A 23,979-nucleotide genomic window follows, 5' to 3' on the forward strand; every position below is an offset into this window, starting at 1 on the left:
TTTGCTTATTTTTTTTGTTGTTGTACATTTTAGAGTTGAAAGGTAATTTTAGTGATGACAAAGATGGCGGCCTCCATGGTGGAGCATGGAGAAGATGCATTTAGAAAATTGTTCAAATTTTACAAGCGAAGAAATCCTCCACCAGATCTCAGGGATGTCATTGACTTCTCGAAAATTGTGAAACATGAGAAGGTGAGAGTTTCCAAATATAGCTAACTAACAACTAAATATTGATGTGTAAACAGACACACTTCCTGGTATAATACTACTGGCTGTAGCTAACTAGTTCGAAAGTACAACCATATTTCCTTCTGATATACAATTAACACCTAGAAAGTTAATTAATGTGCTGTCATACGAAGTCAACTCTTTGATAAATTGCAGTGCATTTATCACTTTTGCGTGGGCGTGTCACTCGCCATTTGTTCGTTTTATTAGAGAACTTAACAGCAAAACAACTGCGATTAGATTCAGATTTTCAGAAACTAAAACACAATCACGGGTCTTTCAATTTCCACGAAATAAACCGTAATTTTCAGAGTAATCATCTTCCACTTTGCAAACTGCTTCAGTCAGAAACCAGTCTCCAACCTTTTAATGCAAGTCAGATACAAATGTAATGACAGGCTTGATGGAAACAGAACATGTCAGTAAACTTTGCAAATGTTGACAAAACAAAATACTTTAGACAAATGATGTTTTTTACGGTAAAACAAATTATGCGAGATATGTCAGTGTAAACTATATATAACCATCATACAGATGTAAACTTGGAGTCACGCCACGCTGTGCTGTGGTGTGTGTGGTCTTCCCACTACGACTTCTCGGGAAATAATACAGTTTATTAGAGAAAGGGGGATACCTAGTCAGTTGTACAACTGAATGCATTCAACTGAAAGGTGTCTTCCGCATTTAACCCTCTGAATCAGAGAAGTGCAGGGTGCCTTGATGGACCTCTTCACTGTTGATGTTGAGACTGGTGTTTTACGGGTACTATTTAATGAAGCTGCCAGTTGAGGACTTGTGAGGCGTCTGTTTCTCAAACTAGACACTCAAATGTACTTGTACGCTTGACCAGTTGTGCACCCGGGCCTCCCACTCTTTCTATTTTGGTTAGAGACAGTTATTTTTTATTGAACTAGTTTGCACTGTTATGTGAAGGGAGTAGTACACAGCTTTGTACGAGATCTTCAGTTTCTTGGCAATTTCTCGCATGGAACAGCCTTCATTTCTCAGAACAAAAATAGACTGACAAGTTTCAGAAGAAAGTGCTTTTGTTTCTGGCCATTTTAGCCTGTAATTGAACCCACAAATGCTGATGCTCCAGATACTCAACTAGTCTAAAGAAGGCCAGTTTTATTGCTTCTTTAATCAAGTTTTCAGCTGTGCCAGCATATTACCAAAAGGGTTTTCTAATGATCAATTAGCCTTTTAAAATGATAAACTTGGATTAGCTAACAAAATGTGCAATTGGAACACAGGAGAGATGGTTGCTGATAATGGGCCTCTGTACGCCTACAGTATGTAGATATTCCATTAAAAATCAGCCGTTTCCAGCTACAATAGTCATTTACAGCATTAACAATGTCTACACTGTATTTCTGATCAATTTGATGTTATTTTAATGGATTAAAAAATGTACTTTTCTTTCAAAAACAAGGACATTTCTAAGTGGCCACAAACTTTTGAACGGATATATATATGTATGTACACACACACACACACACACACACACACACACACACACACACACACACACACACACACACACACACACACACACACACACACACACACACACACACACACACACACACACACACGTATGTATATATATATATATATATGTATATATATATATATATATATATATGTATGTATATATATATATATATATGTGTATATATATATCAAATGTATTTATATAGCCCTTCGTACATCAGCTGATATCTCAAAGTGCTGTACATAAACCCAGCCTAAAACCCCAAACAGCAAGCAATGCAGGTGTAGAAGCACAGTGGCTAGGAAAAACTCTCTAGAAAGGCCAAAACCTAGGAAGAAACCTAGAGAGGAACCAGGCTGTGTGGGGTGGCCAGTCCTCTTCTGGCTGTGCCGGGTGGAGATTATAACAGAACATGGCCAAGATGTTCAAATGTTCATAAATGACCAGCATGGTCGAATAATAGTAAGGCAGAACAGTTGAAACTGGAGCAGCAGCATGGCCAGGTGGACTGGGGACAGCAAGGAGTCATCATGTCAGGTAGTCCTGGGGCATGGTCCTAGGGCTCAGGTCCTCCGAGACGTGCGTGTGTGCGTGTGTGCGTGTGCGTGTGCGTGTGTGTGTGTATATATTTATATATGTGTGTGTGTGTGTGTGTGTGTGTGTGTGTGTGTGTGTGTGTGTGTGTGTGTGTGTGTGTGTGTGTGTGTGTGTGTGTGTGTGTGTGTGTGTGTGTGTGTGTGTGTGTGTGTGTGTGTGTGTGTGTGTGTGTGTGTGTGTGTGTGTGTGTGTATGCCCACTATGAACTCTGTGTTAGAGCCGATTTGGACATATTTGTATAAAAGACCGAACATATGGAGCTCCATGTATATTTGTGTAAATATATTAAATATGAATGTAAATGATGAAATATTAGGTACGTACCTTTATGATTTATATGTACCCGATTGAGATATATTAATTTGTTGTTAGTGTAACTCGGACATTTGGCCCCCCCTCTTGCCTGTTCATTGTATTGTGGTAATTGTGTTAGGATAAAGGCAGGAAGTTGGGCCTTCAGGAGAGAGAGTCCTTGCTAGACGTGGGAGCGGTATAGTTTTTGACCATACAGACATACAGGCATACAGACATATAGGTCATAATATGTATTTTCCATATCAAGTATTTTGTGCTTTAAGTTGATTGGAGACTCATTTATTTGTTAGATATAAGAAGAATAAACATTTTTGTTGCACCATATCCCTGGATGTCATGGAATGTTTGGCCGTTTGGAAACCTTGAGTGTGGACTGTATGCGTACCAAACAACCCCGCTTCAGGCTTGGGCAGTGGCTATGGTAAAGAGGAAAGGAAGCCACTACAATCAAGTCAAAAAACTCCGCGAAGGATTACTATCGGAAGGAAATCTCCGGTTCGGACACACGCTGGATATTGTTCTATTTGTAATTGCATTCGGATCGTAAGGACAGCTCGCTTGGAAGGATTTGAACTCCTAGAATTCGCCAGCCGTGAGTAACCACTGCGAATGAATGAGCTGCCCTGTTCAATGCGATCATTTGATCATGCATATTATGGAAGCGCAAATGTGCTTTTAATTGGAATGTTTGATAAACTTGGGAATGGTATTCAAAACACAGCGTTGTGAAAACAATTAAGAAGTTTAAGTTTGGGAAACACTGAGATCCTACGCACAATGTAGCCTAATCTTATGTCTAATATTTGGCCTAACGTGGAAATGCAATGCATCAACGCAACAAATTGCAATCTAAGGACCTAAATATACTGCGTGTTTAAACTTCATTGAAGGGACAACTTATAATGGGATGAAATGTTTAAAACGCATCTAAAATGCCGAACTTGCACATGTTCAATTCAAAATGGGTCAATATGCTGAAATGGAGGACTGTGTTTTAAAGCATTAAAGGAGGTCTAAAGGGGCATTACGTTTAACAATCAAAAACCAACAACTGTGTCATTGTAAATTGAGTGAACTAAAAGTGAATGATGGAGGATGAAATCCCAAATAAGACTCCACTGGAGAGGGCAGAGGAGCATCTAAATTCACTCTATGCAGCCCGGAGAGGCAAACTTGGAGTGTGTACACGCAAAATGAATGAAATAAAAGCCCTTCTTGTTGATGGAGGAAACATTGAAACTGTGGATGAGAGTCTTGAAGCATTCCATGCTGTTCTCAATGACTTTAAGAATGCTCATGATTCTGTGCTAGAGCTGGTCACAGAGGAGGAACACGAACAGGAGAGCATTAACTATTATCAACCAAGAATGAGAACTTATGAACATTTCCTGAAAGAGGTGGAAATATGGAAAAAAGCTGAAATCGAGCCACAAACGCTCATTGAACCACACGACAGCATTTCCAATGTGTCAAAAACATCAAGTAAAACAAAGTCTTCTAAAACTGCTTCCTCAGTGTCCTCTGCACGCCTAAAAGCTGAGGCAGAACGAGCAGCTCTACTAGCTCGCCAAGCATCATTACAGGACAAGCATGCATTGGAACTGGAGAAAGCTCAACTGGAACAACAGAAAGCTCAACTGAATGTTAGGATGGAAAAAATGGCACTGGAAACGGACATAGCAGCATATAATGCCAAACTGAAGGTCCTGGAGAGTGTTGAGTCAACTTCTCAATCCCATTCTGTGGCAGCCCATTTTCTAAGCCAAGAAGATGGAATGAACTCTTATTATGAGAACCAGGAACCCGAGGTCTATAAGGAACCTGAACCATCACCTGTTGCATTTTCTGCATTAGGTGCAGTTCCAAAGACCCCACTACAAAGAGTTTTACAACAACCGACCACAAAGCCATCAAAACCTATTCAGAAAACAGTCATAAACCACACCCTTCAGCAGCCAACATCGAGGTCTAGCAATCAACACAGAATCAACACTGCGGGTATCAGCCATAATACCAGCCATGATAACCTCACTACTGTCATGCAAAGGCAGAATGAAATTGCTGACCTCCTTGTACTACAGCACAAACAGGCCACACTCCCTGTTAGGGAGATACCCATGTTTGACGGTGATCCTCTAAACTTTAGGCCATTTATGCATGCATTTGAGCATGGAATAGAAGATAAGACAAGCAGTCACCAGGATAGGCTCTATTACCTGGAACAGTACACCTCTGGTCAGCCCAAGGACCTGGTCCGTAGTTGTCTGCATATGGAAGCCAGAAGAGGCTATGCAGAGGCTAAGAGGTTGTTAAAGGAACACTTTGGCAATGAAATCAAAGTCACCACTGCTTACATGGAAAAAGCTTGGAACTGGATAAACATCAAACCGGATGATGGAAAGGGACTGGGTGGCTCTGCACTCTATCTTAGAGGATGCTGTAACGCTATGCAAGACCTACAGAACATGGAAGAGCTTAATCTTCCCTCCAACATAAAGTTGATCATTTCAAAACTTCCCTACAAACTAAGGGAAAAATGGAGGTCTACGGCATGTGATATTTTAGAGAGAAGCCACCTGAGGGCCCAGTTCAGTGACCTTGTGACGTTCATGGAAAAACAGGCCAAAATACTGCAGGATCCGTTGTACGGAGATATCCAAGATCCCCTGACCAACAAAAGGTTTTTTAAAACCAAAACAGAAGCTGACTTTAAACAGCAGTTCAAGTCCAAGAGTAGGGGAAGCAGCTTTGCCACTGCAGTAGATGTACTGGCAGATTGTAACTCGGAAAAACCTCTAAAAGAACAAACATTCAAAATCAAGAAACCATGCACCTACCCTTCTGATGCTCCCAGTATCTCATGTGTATTTTGCACTGGTGAGCATTTCCTGGTCGACTGCCAACAGGTGAAGGCACAGCCACATGAAGCCAAGATTGAGTTTCTGAGATCAAAAGGCCTTTGTTTTGGCTGTTTGATGAGAGGACACTTAAGCAAAGAATGTAAAAGAAGGATGACCTGTCAGAAATGTCAAAGAAGGCACCCCACTATCCTGCACATTGAAGGAAGAGAGAGATTTAGATCTCTGAAGGCAGATACGAGGGGTGTAGCAGTAAAGCGGGAGGAGACTGTCAGCAGTGCTCTTGTTTCACTGGAAGCTGGTGAAGATACCGGGGCCGGTACAGATTGTGCACTTGCGATTGTGCCAGTTCAAGTAAAGATGGCAAATGGAAGCAAGTCTACGTTAACCTATGCATTTCTCGATTCTGGTAGCTCAGCAACATTTTGTACGGAGAGACTCATGAGGCAGTTGCAAGCTAAAGGCACTGAGACTGAAATTCTGCTACGCACAATGGGGCAGGAGAGTCCTACCAAGAGCTTTGAGATATCTGGATTAGAGATTGGCAATGTGGAAGGTGACACATTTCTTGCATTACCAAAGGTCTACACCCAAAATAAGATCCCAGTGACAAGAGAGAACATTCCCACTCAGAAAGATCTCAAAAGGTGGCCATACCTGAAAGAAGTTCAGTTGAAGGAAATTGACGCCGACGTCGAACTCCTGATTGGCGTAAATGCTCCAAAGGCAATGGAACCCTGGAAAATCATAAATAGCCAAGGCAACGGACCGTATGCAGTGAAAACTCTCTTTGGATGGGTGATGAACGGTCCTCTTAAGAATTGTACCATGGCAGAAGAATCTGGGCATCCTACGGTGATGGCCAATCGTATCTCAATTGCCGACCTGGGGGTTCTTCTTGTAAATCAGTACAACCATGACTTCCCTGAGAGAGGGTATGAAGAGAAAAGTGAGATGTCAGCTGAGGATTGTAGGTTTATGGAGATCATATCAAGTTCCATAACCCTCAAAGACCATCACTACTACTTACCGTTGCCCTTTCGCAAAAAAGACGTAGTCCTGCCAAACAATCGTGACATGGCAAAGCAGCGGGCTCTAAATATTATCAGGAAATTCAAGAAGGACAAAGGTTACGCTGCAGAGTACAAAGGCTTCATGGAAGAGATGATAACAAAAGGTTACGCCGAGAAGGTACCACAAGAACAGCTCCTCAGAGAGAAAGGCAAGGTATGGTACATACCACACCATGGCGTTCACCATAAGCGCAAAGGAACGATACGAGTAGTGTTTGTGACTGTTCATCATCATATAAAGGTATATCTCTTAACAGTGAACTCCTTCAAGGCCCTGACCTGGCAAACACGTTTATAGGAGTCTTGCTAAGATTTCGGCAAGAGCACATTGCCATGATGGCAGACATCGAAGGAATGTTCCATCAAGTACGTGTCCATGAAGATTACTTAGACTTCCTGCAATTCCTATGGTGGCCGGATGGTGATACTAACAAAAGATTGGAGGAGTACAGAATGACGGTACATCTTTTTGGTGCTATATCCTCTCCAAGTTGTGCAAACTTTGCACTGCGAAGGACTGCAGAAGACAACTGTGAGGTACGATGAAGAGGTAATTCAAACAGTCAAGTCCAACTTCTATGTTGATGACTGCCTCAAGTCAGTGGCCACAGAAGAACAAGCCATAGCTCTCACGAAAAACCTCAGGGATGTGTGCTCTCAGGGTGGGTTCAAATTGACCAAGTGGGTCAGCAACAGCCGCACTGTGCTGGCTTCTATCCCTGATGAACACAAAGCCAAGCAGATAAAAGAACTGGACCTGGACAGAGAAAAGCTGCCTGTTGAAAGAGCACTTGGAATCCGATGGAACATTGAAAGTGATGCATTTACCTTCCGAGTCACTGTCAAGAACAGACCCCTTACAAGAAGAGGTATTCTCTCAACTGTCAGCTCTATTTATGATCCATTAGGTTTCCTCGCCCCATTTGTATTAAAGGCAAAGCAAATTCTTCAAGTGCTCTGCAAGCTGAAGTGTGGATGGGACGAAGTCATCCCTGAAGAACACTCTATTTCATGGCAGAGATGGCTCTCAGAGCTGGACCAGCTCTCCAGATTCCAGATACAGGTGTATGATGCCTGAGAACTTTGGTCAAGTCAAGACTGCACAGCTGCATCACTTCGGTGATGCAAGTGAACAAGGTTATGGCACGGCAAGTTACCTTAGGTTCACAAACGGTATGGAAAAGGTTCACATTGCATTCATACTGGGGAAATCAAGGGTGACTCCCACTCAAGCAGATGACAGTCCCCAGACTGGAACTTGCTGCAGCAACATTGGCAGTGCGAGTGGACAGGATGTTAAGGTTGGAGCTCCAGATTGAACTTGAGGAGTCAACTTTTTGGACGGACAGCCAGTCTGTGCTAAAATACATCCGCAATGATACCAAGAGATTCCATACCTTTGTGGCTAATAGGGTTGCTATGATCCGTGACCTATCGAAAGCAAAACAGTGGAGATATTTGAACTCAAAACACAACCCAGCCGATGATGCCTCAAGAGGATTACATGTTGAAATGTTCCTGAACTCAAAGAGATGGCGTAAAGGACCAGAATTCCTGGAGAAAACAGAAACTCAATGGCCGAAAGTCCCCGAGGAGATTGGCTCCATCCCTCCGGATGATCCAGAGGTGAGAAAAGACGTAATCATAAACCATACAAGTGTGGAAGAAAAGAGTCCAACCAGCAAACTGATTGAGTACTATTCAACATGGAACAGCTTGAAGAAAGCAGTTGCCTGGATGCTGAAACTGAAGAAACGTCTTCTACAGTTAAGCCAGAAAAGGAAAATTCTCACTCAAACCGATCCAAGACCAGATCAGAGTCTGACAAACTCACTGAAGGAACAAATTGACAAGTTCAAACTGACGTTTGGAAAAGAAAGTCTGTCTGTGGACAACCTAGATGAAGCAGAAAAGGTCATCATTCGATTTGAACAACGGCATCACTTTAAACAAGAAATTGCACTAGTTGTGAAAGGAAAACAATGTGCCAAGAGAAGTGGCTCAATCTGTAAGCTTGATCCAATTGTTGACAATGGGATTCTGAGAGTAGGAGGAAGGTTAAGCAAAGCTGCTATGCCTACGGAACTAAAGAATCCTATGATCCTGCCCAAAGACTCTTACATCTCTAGACTGATCTTACTCCACATCCATGAGCAGGTTGGCCACTCTGGGAGAGGTCACATGCTTTCTAGACTTCGCCAGCGATATTGGATACCCTGTGCCAACTCTTTAGCAAGGAAGATCCTTAAGAGCTGTGTCTTTTGCAGGCGGATGCAAGCTAGAGCTGGAGAACAGAAGATGGCCGACCTTCCACAAGATCGGGTGTCACCTGATTTTCCGCCTTTCACCCATGTGGGCATAGATTATTTCGGCCCCATAGAGGTGAAGCGAGGCCGCGTTCATGTGAAGCGTTATGGTGTGATCTTTACTTGCCTTGTGAGTCGAGCTGTCCATTTAGAAGTTGCTAGTTATCTGGATACTGATTCCTGCATCAATGCCCTGCGCAGGTTCATCTGTCGAAGGGGCCCAGTAACAAGTATCAGAACAGACGATGGCACCAACTTTGTTGGAACACACAGAGAGCTAGGAGAAGCTATGAAAGAGCTGGATCACAACAAGATTCAAAATGAATTACTAAAGGAAGGAGTGACATGGTCATTCAACCCTCCCTCTGGAGCCCACCATGGGGGGATATGGGAGAGGTTGATCCGACTGGTGAAAAATATCCTCTATTCAGTCCTTAAAGAGCAAGTACTGGATGATGAGGCTTTGCAGACAGCCTTGTGTGAAGTTGAGGCGATTATGAACGACAGACCAATCACTACTGTAACAAATGACCCTAATGATCTAGAACCCCTGATTCCGAACCATCTGCTTCATCTGAAAGCTAAGCCAGTCCTGCCACCAGGACTATTCCAGAGAAGCGACCTATACTCACGAAGGAGATGGAAGCAAGTACAATATATCACTGACCTCTTCTGGAAGAGATGGATCAGGGAGTATCTTCCACTTATGCAGGAGCGGAACAAGTGGAACAAAACTAAGAGAAACTTCAGTCCTGGTGACCTCGTAGTCATCGTCAATGACACCGCCCCAAGGAACTCTTGGCTAATGGGGCGTGTGGTGGAGGCTTTGCCAGGGGCCAAAGGTCTTGTCCGGAGCGTCATGGTTAAGACTAAGACCAATATCTTACAGAGACCTATCAACAAACTCTGTCTACTCCTCGAGGCGACGGAGTGACACACACACACACACACACACACACACACACACAGTGCTCCATCTTAGAATCACGTGCACCTCTGATTCGTTGATGTCGTACTCTTACATTCTTTGATGTCATACATTTTTGGACATCACTCTTGACATTTTTTGAAGTTGAACACCTTTACACTTCAACTCAGATTGAGATCTATGGACTATTTTCCTATATGGTACCTTGTATACTTGTATATAGCTATAAACTGTAATAGTGCTCTGGTATAGAATGTTTTGTGTATTGGCTCTATGTTTGAATATTAAGTAATTGTTGTGCCTTCAGTGCAGTCAACAATTAGGGGCCGGTTTGTTAGAGCCGATTTGGACATATTTGTATAAAAGACCGAACATATGGAGCTCCATGTATATTTGTGTAAATATATTAAATATGAATGTAAATGATGAAATATTAGGTACGTACCTTTATGATTTATATTTACCCGATTGAGATATATTAATTTGTTGTTAGTGTAACTCGGACATTTGGCCCCCCTTGCCTGTTCATTGTATTGTGGTAATTGTGTTAGGATAAAGGCAGGAAGTTGGGCCTTCGGGAGAGAGAGTCCTTGCTAGACGTGGGAGCGGTATAGTTTTTTGACCATACAGACATACAGACATACAGACATATAGGTCATAATATGTATTTTCCATATCAAGTATTTTGTGCTTTAAGTTGATTGGAGACTCATTTATTTGTTAGATATAAGAAGAATAAACATTTTTGTTGCACCATATCCCTGGATGTCATGGAATGTTTGGCCGTTTGGAAACCTTGAGTGTGGACTGTATGCGTACCAAACAACCCCGCTTCAGGCTTGGGCAGTGGCTATGGTAAAGAGGAAAGGAAGCCACTACACTCTGGTTGATGTGATTGACCTAATGAAACGATGTGATGGTGATTGACAGGTCTTTCCCACCGAACTGAACCCAGCTGCAGTGAGTGATGCTGAGGCCAGGAGGGCGGGCCTTCGCCCCATCAGAGACTGGACAGCCTTTGGCTTGCACGGTTATCCAGGTAGGATATTAGGCTAGTGGAGTTTTTTTATTTTTTTATGCTGAGCTGTAACATAATCCTGCACATCATTTTAACTCTCTAGGACCATGATGGGAAACAAATTTCCTTATAATATTAGTCTTGACTCCTGTCTGAACTGATTCAGATATGTAGTACAGGGGGTTGGTGACACCTTAATTAAGGAGGACGAGCTCGTGGTAATGGCTGGAGTGGAATGGTTTAAAATACATCAAACACATGGTTTCCATTTACTTTGTTCCAGCCATTAGTATGAGCCGTCCTCCCTTCAGCAGCCTCCACTGATATGTTGTACTTGTAAGTAAAAAAAAAAATATATATATATTTATTTATATATATATATATATATATATATATATATATATATATATATATATATATATATATATATATATATATATATATATATATATATATTAGTCAGTATGTAAGATGTTACTTTTTATAGATGTGGGGTGGCAGGGTAGCCTAGTGGTTAGAGCGTTGGACAAGTAACAGGAAGGTTGCAAGTTCAAATCCCTGAGCTGACAAGGTTCAAATCTGTCATTCTGCCCCTGAACAGGCATTTAACCCACTGTTCCTAGGCCGTCATTGAAAATAAGAATTTGTTCTTAACTGACTTGCCTAGTTAAATAAAGGTAAAAATAAAGATGAATGTTAGTTTATTTTGTTTTTTAACTCTAGACCTAGGTCTTCACCAATGATATAGTGGTAAAATATCTGAGTTTAAATGCTGATTGCCATTCGCAGTGAGTAAAGTAACGCTCCCTATACTTTCAAATGCATTTTTCCACAAAAGGTGGGTAAATGCTTGCTTGCTAACTTCTCCTGAATTTAATTTCGCTGCTCCATCGATCGCTCCATACATTGTCTGAAACTGCCGTCCTAGAAGTTGTTTGCGCCGATGTCAAAATGAGCGACATTGTACAAGACAAATGTATAGTCATTGGTTCATCCCTAAACAATCATAGTATTAATCCCAATTACGTGAATCCTGATTCGGGTTTGGCCCAACCCATCGGTTTCTGGGACCAATCAGAATGGTCAAAATGTATTCGCGGTCTACAAAACGTTGGGGAGGAGAGCAAATCCAGACTCATTGTGCAGAAAAACCACTAGTGGATGTGGCGTTTGGCCGGAGCCATGTGGATGGGCGTGTTAGGCTAGGTAAATGCTTGTGATGTTTGACCTCCAGTACACCACTAGTCTCGACAGCCCCCTAATCTGTTGTTAATGTACCTTCCTGGCCCTTGAGGGGTTGAATAAAGTTGTATTGAATTGAATGTAGTAATTCCTGTGTGTGTGTGTGTGTCCCCTCCCCTCCAGGGTTCATCTTTATATCCAACCCGTTCCTGCCAGGCTCCCAGCAGCACTGGGTGAGACAGTGTCTGAAGACCTACCCACAGAAACCCAACGTGTGTAACCTGGACATGCACATGACACCCACGGAAACACAAGACATCTGGGGGAGGAGTGCAGACGCGCTCCGGTAAATAGACTAACTACTGTCAGCACCAGAGGACATGCTGCTGGAGTGTCGTGTGTCTATTTCCCATTATTATTTGAGTGAAAAATGAATAATTTATCAGAATGGAACTTCCACCTTAGATTTTGCCGAGAGACCCGATTCAGTCAAAAGACTATATTTGATAATTCTCTCTTTCTCAGCCTTGAAGGTTTAAATTTAACATTTGATACATGTGAAAGAGGTAGGATGTCTAATGTAATCAATTGACTTGAATGGGTAGCATTCCTTTTAGCCCTTAGCCGATGTCTGAGCCTGGTGTGATTTCCCCACAGGAAGACAGGTTCGAGGGTCAGGGAGCCCAAGACACTGCTGGAGAAGCTTCGCTGGGTGACCCTGGGCTATCACTACAACTGGGACACCAAGGTAGAGCTCTGTCTGTTCTCTCTCTCTCTCTCTCACTATGGGTGCATATTAATGGTTTTATGTAGAGCGTTCTCTCACTCACTCACTCACTCACTCACTCACTCACTCTCTCTCTCTCTCACTCTGGGTGTATCTTAATGGTTTTATGTAGAGCGTTCTCTCTCTCTCTGTATCTCTCTCTCACTATGGGTGCATCTTAATGGTTTTATGTAGAGCGTTCACTCACTCACTCACTCACTCACTCACTCACACTCTCTCTCTCTCTCTCTCTCTCTCTCTCTCTCTCTCTCTCTCACTCTGGGTGTATCTTAATGGTTTTATGTAGAGCGTTCTCTCACTCTCTCTGTATCTCTCTCTCACTATGGGTGCATCTTAATGGTTTTATGTAGAGCGTTCTCTCTCTCTCTCTCTAGCTCTCAACAGTCATATACCTTGTTAAAAGGTTTTAAAAACAATTCTAATAAATTCAGCAGTTGGACAATGGATGTCACTCCAAACGTTTAGATGTGTTTTAATCCACCAGATATTAACTGAATTATAGCACATAAAACGTTTTATTGGCACAGACAATGAGTTGAGTTCAGGGAGTCTGGTAGGAATTCAAATATTCAACAGCAAAAATAATCTTAGAATTCACTCATATACATTTTCTTAAGGTATCAGGTATTTTAAAATTAATTTGTGATAAAACAAATAAAGTTATGTTCATCCATTCCACGAGGCCAGTACAGGTGCATCAAAGCTGGGACCGAGAAGCTGTTTTTCAGTCTCTATCTCAAGTCTATCAGACTGTTAAACAGCCGTCACTAACACCGAGAGGCTGCTGGTTACACACAAACTTAAAATCATTGGTCACTTTAATAATTCCACAAAAACAAAATGAACACGCATCAAAACAAACGTATCTTTATTGTGATGTAAGTGTCGAGACTATGCGTTTAATCCCCAACGAAGCTTTAGCGTTCTTGTAAGATATAACGTACAGTATTCCATTGGACCCATTCTAGCCATTTCAAGGCATCTCATTGGTTAACATTACAACTGTATTAAATTACTTAAAAAATATGTATTGTGATGTAAGAGTAGTGTTATTATAGATGCAACAGAAAGATAATGTACAGTATTCCATTGGACCCATTCTTGCCATTACCTGGGTGTTTTTACAGGTCCTTACAAACATGTCCATGGGTCATAATGTTAACGGGAGATTTTTAAAAAGTGGGTCATAACGTTAACGGGGGGAAAAAAACTACAGGCACAAGCAAGAGTATGAAAGAGGAGAGGAGTAAAATGAAAGCAAGCAATCAATCTAGCGAGATTTAAGTGACAAGTAGATTTTGCTGCCCTCAAACACAGGAAAGAGATGGCTGATCAAGACAGATCCTCAGGTGAGCGGGGGCATACACGTTGCTATTCACTATGTACTATCGGTGCATCTCAAGGGTCTTAGTAGAACTCTGTCTCTCTCTCTCTCTCTGTGTACATCTCAATTGTCTAGGTGCTTCAAGCTCAACTCTGGACCTCGAAGCCAGTTCCACTGCATTTGTTTTCTCCCCCATTGTTCCCCTCTAATCAGGGACTGGTTTAGACCTGGGACACCAGGTGGGTGGTTCCCCTCTAATCAGGGACTGGTTTAGACCTGGGACACCAGGTGGGTGGTTCCCCTCTAATCAGGGACTGGTTTTCCTCTAATCAGGGGCTGGTTTAGACCTGGAACACCAGGTGGGTGGTTCCCCTCTAATCAGGGGCTGGTTTTCCTCTAATCAGGGGCTGGTTTAGACCTGGAACACCAGGTGGGTGGTTCCCCTCTAATCAGGGGCTGGTTTTCCTCTAATCAGGGGCTGGTTTAGACCTGGGACACCAGGTGGGTGGTTCCCCTCTAATCAGGGACTGGTTTAGACCTGGGACACCAGGTGGGTGGTTCCCCTCTAATCAGGGACTGGTTTAGACCTGGGACACCAGGTGGGTGGTTCCCCTCTAATCAGGGACTGGTTTAGACCTGGGACACCAGGTGGGTGGTTCCCCTCTAATCAGGGGCTGGTTTAGACCTGGGACACCAGGTGGGTGGTTCCCCTCTAATCAGGGACTGGTTTAGACCTGGGACACCAGGTGGGTGGTTCTCCTCTAAACAGGGGCTGGTTTAGACCTGGGACGCCAGGTGGGTGGTTTTCCTCTAATCAGGGGCTGGTTTTCCTCTAATCAGGGGCTGGTTTAGACCTGGGACACCAGGTGGGTGGTTCCCCTCTAATCAGGGACTGGTTTAGACCTGGGACACCAGGTGGGTGGTTCCCCTCTAATCAGGGACTGGTTTAGACCTGGGACACCAGGTGGGTGGTTCCCCTCTAATCAGGGACTGGTTTAGACCTGGGACACCAGGTGGGTGGTTCTTCTAATCAGGGGCTGGTTTAACCTGGGGCTGGTTCTTTAATCAGGGGCTGGTTTAGACCTGGGACACCAGGTGGGTGGTTCTCCTCTAATCAGGGGCTGGTTTAGACCTGGGACACCAGGTGGTTTTCCTCTAATCAGGGGCTGGTTCTCCTCTAATCAGGGGCTGGTTTAGACCTGGGACACCAGGTGGGTGGTTTTCCTCTAATCAGGGGCTGGTTTAGACCTGGGACGCCAGGTGGGTGGTTCTCCTCTAATCAGGGGCTGGTTTAGACCTGGGACACCAGGTGGGTGCAATTAGTTATCAGGTAGAACACAAAAGCAGCAGACTCCAGACTTCATAGTGTGAGAGTTGAATACCCCCTGGTCTAGGTAAAGCTCACTCTATGGGTGCATCTCAATGGTCTTAGTAGAGCTGTCACTCTCTTTAAAAAATAACATGACTTTTTATTTAACTAGGCAAGTCGGCTAAGAACAAATTCTTATTTACAATGAAGCCTAACTCGGTCGACCAAACCCACTCTATGGGTGCTTCTCAATTGTTTTAGGTGTTCTCTCCTTGTTTCCTTCCCTTCATCTGAACCCGTGTCTTTTCTACTTTTATATAACGTGGATGTATGTATATGAGTTCCCACATCTCCGACTCTGGAGGGAAAACATTTTTCAACTGAAGTTCATGTCAGTCCACTTCCTGTCAGGAAGGAATTACACTTCTTGCCAAATAGTCAAACATGTTAATCTAAAATAAAAAGAAAAAAGAAAAAGAAAAAAAAGAAATAACCTTTTTTCAGGACCCTGTCTTTCAAAGATAATTAATAAAAATCCAAATAACTTCACAGATCTTCATTGTAAAGGGTTTAAACACTGTTTCGCCTGCTTGTTCAATGAACCATAAATAATTAATGAACATGCACCTGTGGAATGGTCCTTAAGACACTAATCTTACAGCCGGTAGACAATTAAGGTCACAGTTATGAAAACTTAGGGCATTAAAGAGGCCTTCCTACTGACTGAAAAACACCAAAAGAAAGATGCCTGGTCCCTGCTAATCTGTGTGAATGTGCCTTAGGCATGCTGCAAGGAGGCATGAGGACTGCAGCTGTGACCAGGGCAATAAATTGCAATGTTTGTACTGTGAGACACCTAAGACAGTGTTACAGGATGGACAGCTGATCATCCTTGCAGTGGCAGACCACATGTAACAACACCTGCACAGGATCGGTACATCCCAACATCACACCTGCGGGACAGGTACAGGATGGCAACAACAACTGCCCGAGTTACACCAGGAACGCACAATCCCTCCATCAGTGCTCAGACTGTCCGCAATAGGCTGAGCGAAGCTGGACGGAGGGCTTGTTGTAAGGCAGGTCCTCACCAGACATCACCTGCAACAACGTCGCCTATGGGCACAAACCCACCATCGCTGGACCAGACAGGACTGGCAAAAAGTGCTCTTCACTGACGAGTCGCGGTTTTGTCTCATCAGGGGTGATGGTCGGAGTGTTACACTGAGGCCTGTACTCTGGAGTGGGATCTATTTGGAGGTGGAGTGTCTGTCATGGTCTAGGGCAGTGTGTCAAAGCATCATCGGACTGAGCTTGTTGTCTTTGCATGGAAATCTCAATGCTGTGCGTTACAGGGAAGACATCCTCCTCACTCATCTGGTACCCTTCCTGCAGACTCTTCCTGACATGACCCACCAGCATGACAATGCCACCTGCCATACTGCTCGTTCTGCGCGTGATTTCCTGCAACACATGAATGCTAGTGTTCTGCCATGGCCATCGAAAAGCCCGGATCTCAATCCCATTGAGCACGTCTTGGACCTGTTGGATCGGAGGGTGAGGGCTAGTGCCCCCCCCCCCCCCAGAAATATCCGGGAACTTGCAGGTGCCTTGGTGGAAGAGTGGGGTAACGTCTCACAGCAGGCACTGGCAAATCTGGTGCAGTCAATGAGGAGGAGATGCACTGTAGTACTTAATGCAGCTGGTGGCCACACCAGATACTGACTGTTACTTTTGATTTTAACCCCCCCCCCCCCCCCCCCCCCAGGGACACATTATTTAATTTCTGTTTGTCACATGTCTGTGGAACTTATTCAGTTTATGTCTGTTGTTGAATCTTATGTTCATACAAATATTTACACAAGTTAAGTTTGCTGAGTCGCTCGTGGTTTGCAGTTGACAGTGAGAGGACAATTATTTCTTTATATTACTCTATCAATGTCATATTTCTATGTACTGTCCAGATCATCTGTCCAGATCATAAAACACAGAAAAGTGAGAGCAGAGCCTTTTATATTGAGAGTAGATCGTAAATAAATGTCTCGACGACACCATGTTACGTATCTGACAATGACGTCACTAGTGAGGCGAAGACCTGACATGATGACTCCTTGCTGTCCCCGGTCCACCTGACTGTGCTGCTGCTCCAGTTTCAACTGTTCTGCAGTGTTATTATTCGGCCATGCTGGTCATTTATGAACATTTGAACATCTTGGCCATGTTCTGTTATAATCTCCACCCGGCACAGCCAGAAGAGGACTGGCCACCCCACACAGCCTGGTTCCTCTCTAGGTTTCTTCCTAGGTTTTGGCCTTTCTAGGGAGTTTTTCTATGCTTCTACACCTGCATTGCTTGCTGTTTGGGGTTTTAGGCTGGGTTTATGTACAGCACTTTGAGATATCAGCTGATGTACGAAGGGCTATATAAATCAATTTGATTTGATTTTGATTTGACCCATTGATACCACAGCAGTCAGTGCATGACTCAGTGCACCAGTTACATATGCTAAAGATCTTAAACATGTCCTCCATCCACCACATCACCGGTCTCCATTATGTTACAACGGTAGATGGAACAGTCATCACTTCAAACAGGACATGAATACTGTATGTACACAGTGGTGTTCTCTGTGTTTTAAATATTGGAGGTGTGTGTGTGAGAGATCACAGGGTTGTTTGGATCATATTAGCCTGGTGTTCTCCTTTCAGGTCAGGTCATCTGTAATTGTGCAGGCGCCTGCCTGTCTCGTTTATATGCTAATGACATCCAACGTGTTTAGTCGTCTGTCCCGTTTTAAATCAGTCAGGAGTTTTACACCAGATTCATTAGCTCCCATCCTGGCTCCGACACTGCCAAATGTCTGACAACAATCGCTGCATTTTAAGCATGCCCCCCCCCCCCAGCTAATCCATGTGTTTAGAGGACAGCAGCACAGTAATTATCCTGGGATTGCACGTGTGGCTGAGTGCATGCCCCCCATCACTAACCAGGAAGAGATGCATAGAGTTTGTTTGTTTATTAATGGAAATAATGCCACCCCCTCCCCATGCTGTCTGGCTTGCTGTCTGGCTTGCTGACTGGCTTTCTGGCTAGCTGACTTGCTAGCTGACTTGCTAGCTGACTGTCAAGCTGACTGTCAAGCTGACTGGCTAGCTGACTGGCTAGCTGACTGGCTTGCTGACTGACTTCAGTAAGAGAACATTGATCTCCCTAAGACCGACCTCCGAGACCGACCTCCGAGACCGACCTCCGAGACTGACCTCCGAGACTGACCTCCGAGACTGACCTCCGAGACTGACCTCCGAGACTGACCTCCGAGACTGACCTCCGAGACTGACCTCCGAGACTGACCTCCGAGACTGACCTCCGAGACTGACCTCCGAGACTGACCTCCGAGACTGACCTCCGAGACTGACCTCCGAGACTGACCTCCGAGACTGACCTCCGAGACTGACCTCCGAGACTGACCTCCGAGACTGACCTCCGAGACTGACCTCCGAGACTGACCTCCGAGACTCCGAGACTGACCTCCGAGACTGACCTCCGAGACTGACCTCCGAGACTGACCTCCGAGACTGACCTCCGAGACTGACCTCCGAGACTGACCTCCGAGACCGAGACTGACCACTGAAAGGCTTGTGCAACATGGATGTTATGATTCTTCCCTGAAATGACATTGTTGTAGTTATTTTTTCTTCTTCTCTTCTTTCTGTTGCAGACATACTCAGCAGATCACTACACTCTGTTCCCATCAGATCTCCACTCTATATCTGTCCATGTGGCCGCAGCCTGCCAATTCCCTGGGTTCAGCGCAGAAGCTGGAATCCTCAACTACTACCGCTCCGATTCGTCACTCGGGATCCACGTAGACGAATCAGAGCTGGACCACACTAGACCCCTCCTGTCATTCAGGTGAGTGGAGGAGGGGCTTGTTGTACTAACCCACCAACCACAGCTTTCAGTGAGTGAACCGGGTTAGCGTTGATTTCATTCGATTTGGAACCTGAATGCCTTCTGGGTGTGAGCCGGGTGCACCGTTCTGACCAATGGCGAAGTCGGCTCAAAGCAAAACTGACGTAGGTTCAGCACATGGAGTGATGAGTAGGATTCTGTGTGTTCACATGCAACAGATTGCTTTTGATTTTTTTTTAAATGCTTAATCTGCCTTCCTTAAGAAAACCAGTTTGAAAATTCAAACAGATTTTTTGGGGGCAAGAGATGTACCATGCTGCGTTGTTGACAATACGACCGAGCGGCACAGATTACTGTTCCATTTGAGCAGGGCGCGCCTCCAACACCGGCTTCGCCCGGACACGTGACGGGCCAAAACCCGGGCCAGCTTAATCAAACTCCCTCATTGAATATTGTCTCAATTCATCCTAAATTACAAATTGACACTCTTTGATTAATACTCTCTGGATGTGTTACTCTGCATGTGAAAGTTGCTATTGACCATTTCCTGTTTGTCTTGTTGTTGTTATCCTCATACGTGTCTTCCCCTCCTTTTTTTTGTGTTTTTGTTTTGTTTTTTTGATTGACCTCAGTTTCGGCCAATCCGCCGTCTTCCTGCTTGGTGGAACTCAGAGGGAAGACCCGCCCACCGCCATGTACATGCACAGTGGTGACGTCATGGTAATGTCAGGACACAGCCGCCTCCTCTACCACGCCGTGCCTCGCGTTGTCCCCGCCCCCAAGGGAGACCCCTTACACCCCTCTCTGGAGGAGGATGGCCTAGGCCCAGGGTCAGACCAGGGACTCGCACAGGACCATACCCAGGGAGAGGCCACGCTGATCCAGCCGGTATCAGAGGAGGACTGGGCGGTGTGCTCCAGGTACATCGAGACCTCCAGGGTGAATATGACCATCAGACAGGTGCTTGGGTCTGGCCAGGCCTTCCCCGCCATGGACACGACAGACAAACGAATAGACGCGGGACACACGGATGGGTACCATGACAACCAGGAAGGAGAGAATGTGGGACTGAAGAGGAGGAGGAGTGACTCATGAGACACCACACCAATAGAGGTTACATGTATGGACTGTTAAATGTTAACAGGTCTAAGAGGAGTACCAGAAGACCGTTATGATGAGAGTTCTATTGTACAGCGTTACCTCCTTATGATGAATATTTATTTCTGGATAATTTCGCATGGTGATGTTGTAATAAATGTGACATTGTGTTTAAAGACATTGTGGAGTCAGGGTCAGCTGTTACAGACTTTTACACTGTTACAGACAAACTGACATCATAGTGGAGTTTACAGGGTCAGCTGTTACAGACTGTATGCAGACTGACTGACATCATAGTGGAGTTATGTGAGGGTCAGCTGTTACAGACTGTATGCAGACTGACATCATAGTGACATCAGATGTTAGTGGAGACTGACATCATAGTGGAGTTATACAGGGTCAGCTGTTACAGACTGTATGCAGACTGACATCATAGTGGAGTTATACAGGGTCAGATGTTACAGACTGTATGCAGACTGACATCATAGTGGAGTTATGTGAGGGTCAGCTGTTACAGACTGTATGCAGACTGACATCATAGTGGAGTTATACAGGGTCAGATGTTACAGACTGTATGCAGACTGACATCATAGTGGAGTTATACAGGGTCAGCTGTTACAGACTGTATGCAGACTGACATCATAGTGGAGTTATGTGAGGGTCAGCTGTTACAGACTGTATGCAGACTGACATCATAGTGGAGTTTATACAGGGGGTTACAGACTGTATGCAGACTGACATCATAGTGGAGTTACTGAGGGTCAGCTGCAGACTGACATCATAGTGGAGTTATACAGGGTCAGCTGTTACAGGTCAGATGGCAAGGTGTATGCAGACTGACATCATAGTGGAGTTATGTGAGGGTCAGCTGTTAGACTGTATGCAGACTGACATCATAGTGGAGTTATACAGGGTCAGATGTTACAGACTGTATGCAGACTGACATCATAGTGGAGTTATGGGAGGGTCAGCTGTTACAGACTGTGCAGACTGAGAGTGGAGTTTACAGGGTCACTGTTACAGACTGTATGCAGACTGACATCATAGTGGAGTTATGGGAGGGTCAGCTGTTACAGACTGTCAGACATCTGTTATAGGGTCAGACTGTATGCAGACTGACATCATAGTGGAGTTATGACACATAGTGGAGTTAGGGTACAGAGCTGTTACAGACTGTATGCAGACTGACATCATAGTGGAGTTATACAGGGTCAGATGTTACAGACTGTATGCAGACTGACATCATAGTGGTTAGTTATACAGACAGGGTCAGATGTTACAGACTAGACTGCAGACTGACATCATAGTGGAGTTATAGGGTCACAGTATGCAGACTGACATCATAGTGGAGTTATAGGGTCAGACTGTATGCAGACTGACATCATAGTGGAGTTATGCGAGGGTCAGATGGCAAGGTGTATGCAGACTGGACATCATCAGCTGTTACAGACTGGAGTTGACATGTAGGAGAGGGTCAGCTGTTACAGACTGTATGCACTGACATCTGTGAGGGTCAGCAGACTGTATGCAGACTCATAGTGGAGTTATACAGGGTCAGATGTTAGACTGTATGCAGACTGACATAGTGGAGTTATGCGAGGGTTAGCTGTTACAGACTGTATGCAGACTGACATCATAGTGGAGTTATGTGAGGGTCAGCTGTTACAGACTGTATGCAGACTGACATCATAGTGGAGTTATGCAGACTGACATCATAGTGGGTTATCAGGGATGTTACAGACTGTATGCAGACTGACATCATAGTGGAGTTATACAGGGTCAGCTGTTACAGACTGTATGCAGACTGACATCATAGTGGAGTTATGAGAGGGTCAGATGGCAATGTGTAGGCCGGTTCAAAGCACTGAAACCACCATATCAAGATCACAGAATCTGGGTTATCTGGATCAGAATTATCCTTTCTGACTTACTTTCTTTAAACCGGATTTTAAAAAACACCCCGATTTAATCTGATGTAGGATTACAAAAAAAGACGATTACAGAACCCAGAACATTCTCATCCAGATGAAAAGTTGTAGAAAAACAGGGCCCTGGAGACAGAGAGAGAAAAAAGCATTGACAAAAACAGCCCATAAACATCCCTCATTGGAAACCTATTAAAAGTGATTCCTTTTATAAAAAGCGATTGTTTGTTTTTCTCTACGTGTTTGAAGTCATGTAACGGTGAAGCCACCTGAAGTTCTTCACACTCGTTCGGCCCCTTAAGAAATGCATCAATGGAGAATAACACTGGATTAATTGCCTCGTATTGAGAATGTGTTTCTTATTAAAGGGGTCAGAGAAACCTGATAGAGGGAGAATAACACTGGATTAATGGCCTCCTATTGAGAATGTGTTTCTTATTAAAGGGGTCAGAGAAACCTGATAGAGGGAGAATAAATTGGTTTCATGGTGAGATCTTTTGTGTGTTCTTCTGTACTACTGTAAACCCAACAGTTTATATTATAGCAGTGATTATTAGTCAACTATAGTTGAGTTCAGAGTTTCACTACATTAATTACAGCAAACAACATTGTTTTCATAAATGGGTTGTGATGTTTGTCTCTGCGAAATAGGAGAAAAATAGTCTTTCCTTCATGGTCCATTTATGGAGAAAGTAATGTTGGAATGAGCAGTGAAGTGAACTGCATTTGACCCATATCACATGACGAGTTCGCCCGAAGGCCAGCAGATGGCGATAATGAGTCGTTTCATCTTACCGTCCAAAGGCATTTGTATGCGATACATTTGTATACCCTGCGGTCCGGTTCGTACGTAAATTCTCCACTCAGGCTGCAAAGACGTCCATTTCCTCCTCAACTCGATTTAATGGCGAGAAGGCGTAAAAAAAAAAAGTGGAAAATATATGCGTCTTGTTTTTTGTGAAACACCATTTTCCACCACCGTGCTAAAGTGGCTAATGTTAACTCCCGGATGTTGTGGCCCTCGTTCAGCCAATGGGAAACAACAACTGCTGCAACCTGATTGGCTGAACGCAATACGCAACATCAGGGACTAGCATTCCGAGGTATTAGCCACTAGCATGGTGGTGGAAAATGGTGTTTCGTAAAGAAAGCATACATATTTGATCTTTTTTCCCCCCCGTGTGTATGGGAGACGAGCGTATAGCCTGCGTCATACAATGCCTTTGGACGCTAAGATGAAGCGACTCATTATCGCCTTCTGCTAATGATGAGTGAACTGGGGGAGAGCTGAGACTTGTAGAAGAGGTCCAGTGTGGGACGTTAGGTCATCATGACATGGACAGATATTACAGGATCACTTTGTCATCAAGGGGATCTAAAGTTGTTTTGTACATGTATTATATAATACAGACAGTTTATATATTACTTTGTAAGAACACGGAATTCCAAAAGTATGCAGGATAAATATGCCTATGCAGAACCATAGAGAGTTGGACTAACTTTTAGAATGTTGAATATTGTTCTAGACATTCAGTTTCATAGCATTAGTTAAATATTCCCCTTTTTCTGTCAATGAGGGGCCAACATGGCTGCCATGGAACGTTGTAGTGTCATGTAATTGTAG

At 44.1% G+C, this 23,979-nt stretch overlaps 1 protein-coding gene across 1 annotated transcript; it reads left to right on the top strand.

The window, feature by feature from the left end:
- The first annotated feature begins 24 nt into the window (after positions 1-24).
- Positions 25-20,606, top strand: alkbh1 (alkB homolog 1, histone H2A dioxygenase). The gene is made up of 6 exons (XM_046367461.1): positions 25-192; positions 10,731-10,839; positions 12,184-12,346; positions 12,658-12,748; positions 19,139-19,332; positions 19,965-20,606. The coding sequence occupies exons 1-6, from the start codon at positions 55-57 to the stop codon at positions 20,425-20,427; spliced, it is 1,158 nt and encodes a 385-aa protein (XP_046223417.1). The 5' UTR covers positions 25-54; the 3' UTR covers positions 20,428-20,606.
- The last annotated feature ends 3,373 nt before the right edge of the window (positions 20,607-23,979 follow it).

The sequence above is a fragment of the Oncorhynchus gorbuscha genome, linkage group LG10 (assembly GCF_021184085.1).
Source record: "Oncorhynchus gorbuscha isolate QuinsamMale2020 ecotype Even-year linkage group LG10, OgorEven_v1.0, whole genome shotgun sequence".
In the NCBI taxonomy this organism is placed as follows: Eukaryota; Metazoa; Chordata; class Actinopteri; order Salmoniformes; family Salmonidae; genus Oncorhynchus; species Oncorhynchus gorbuscha.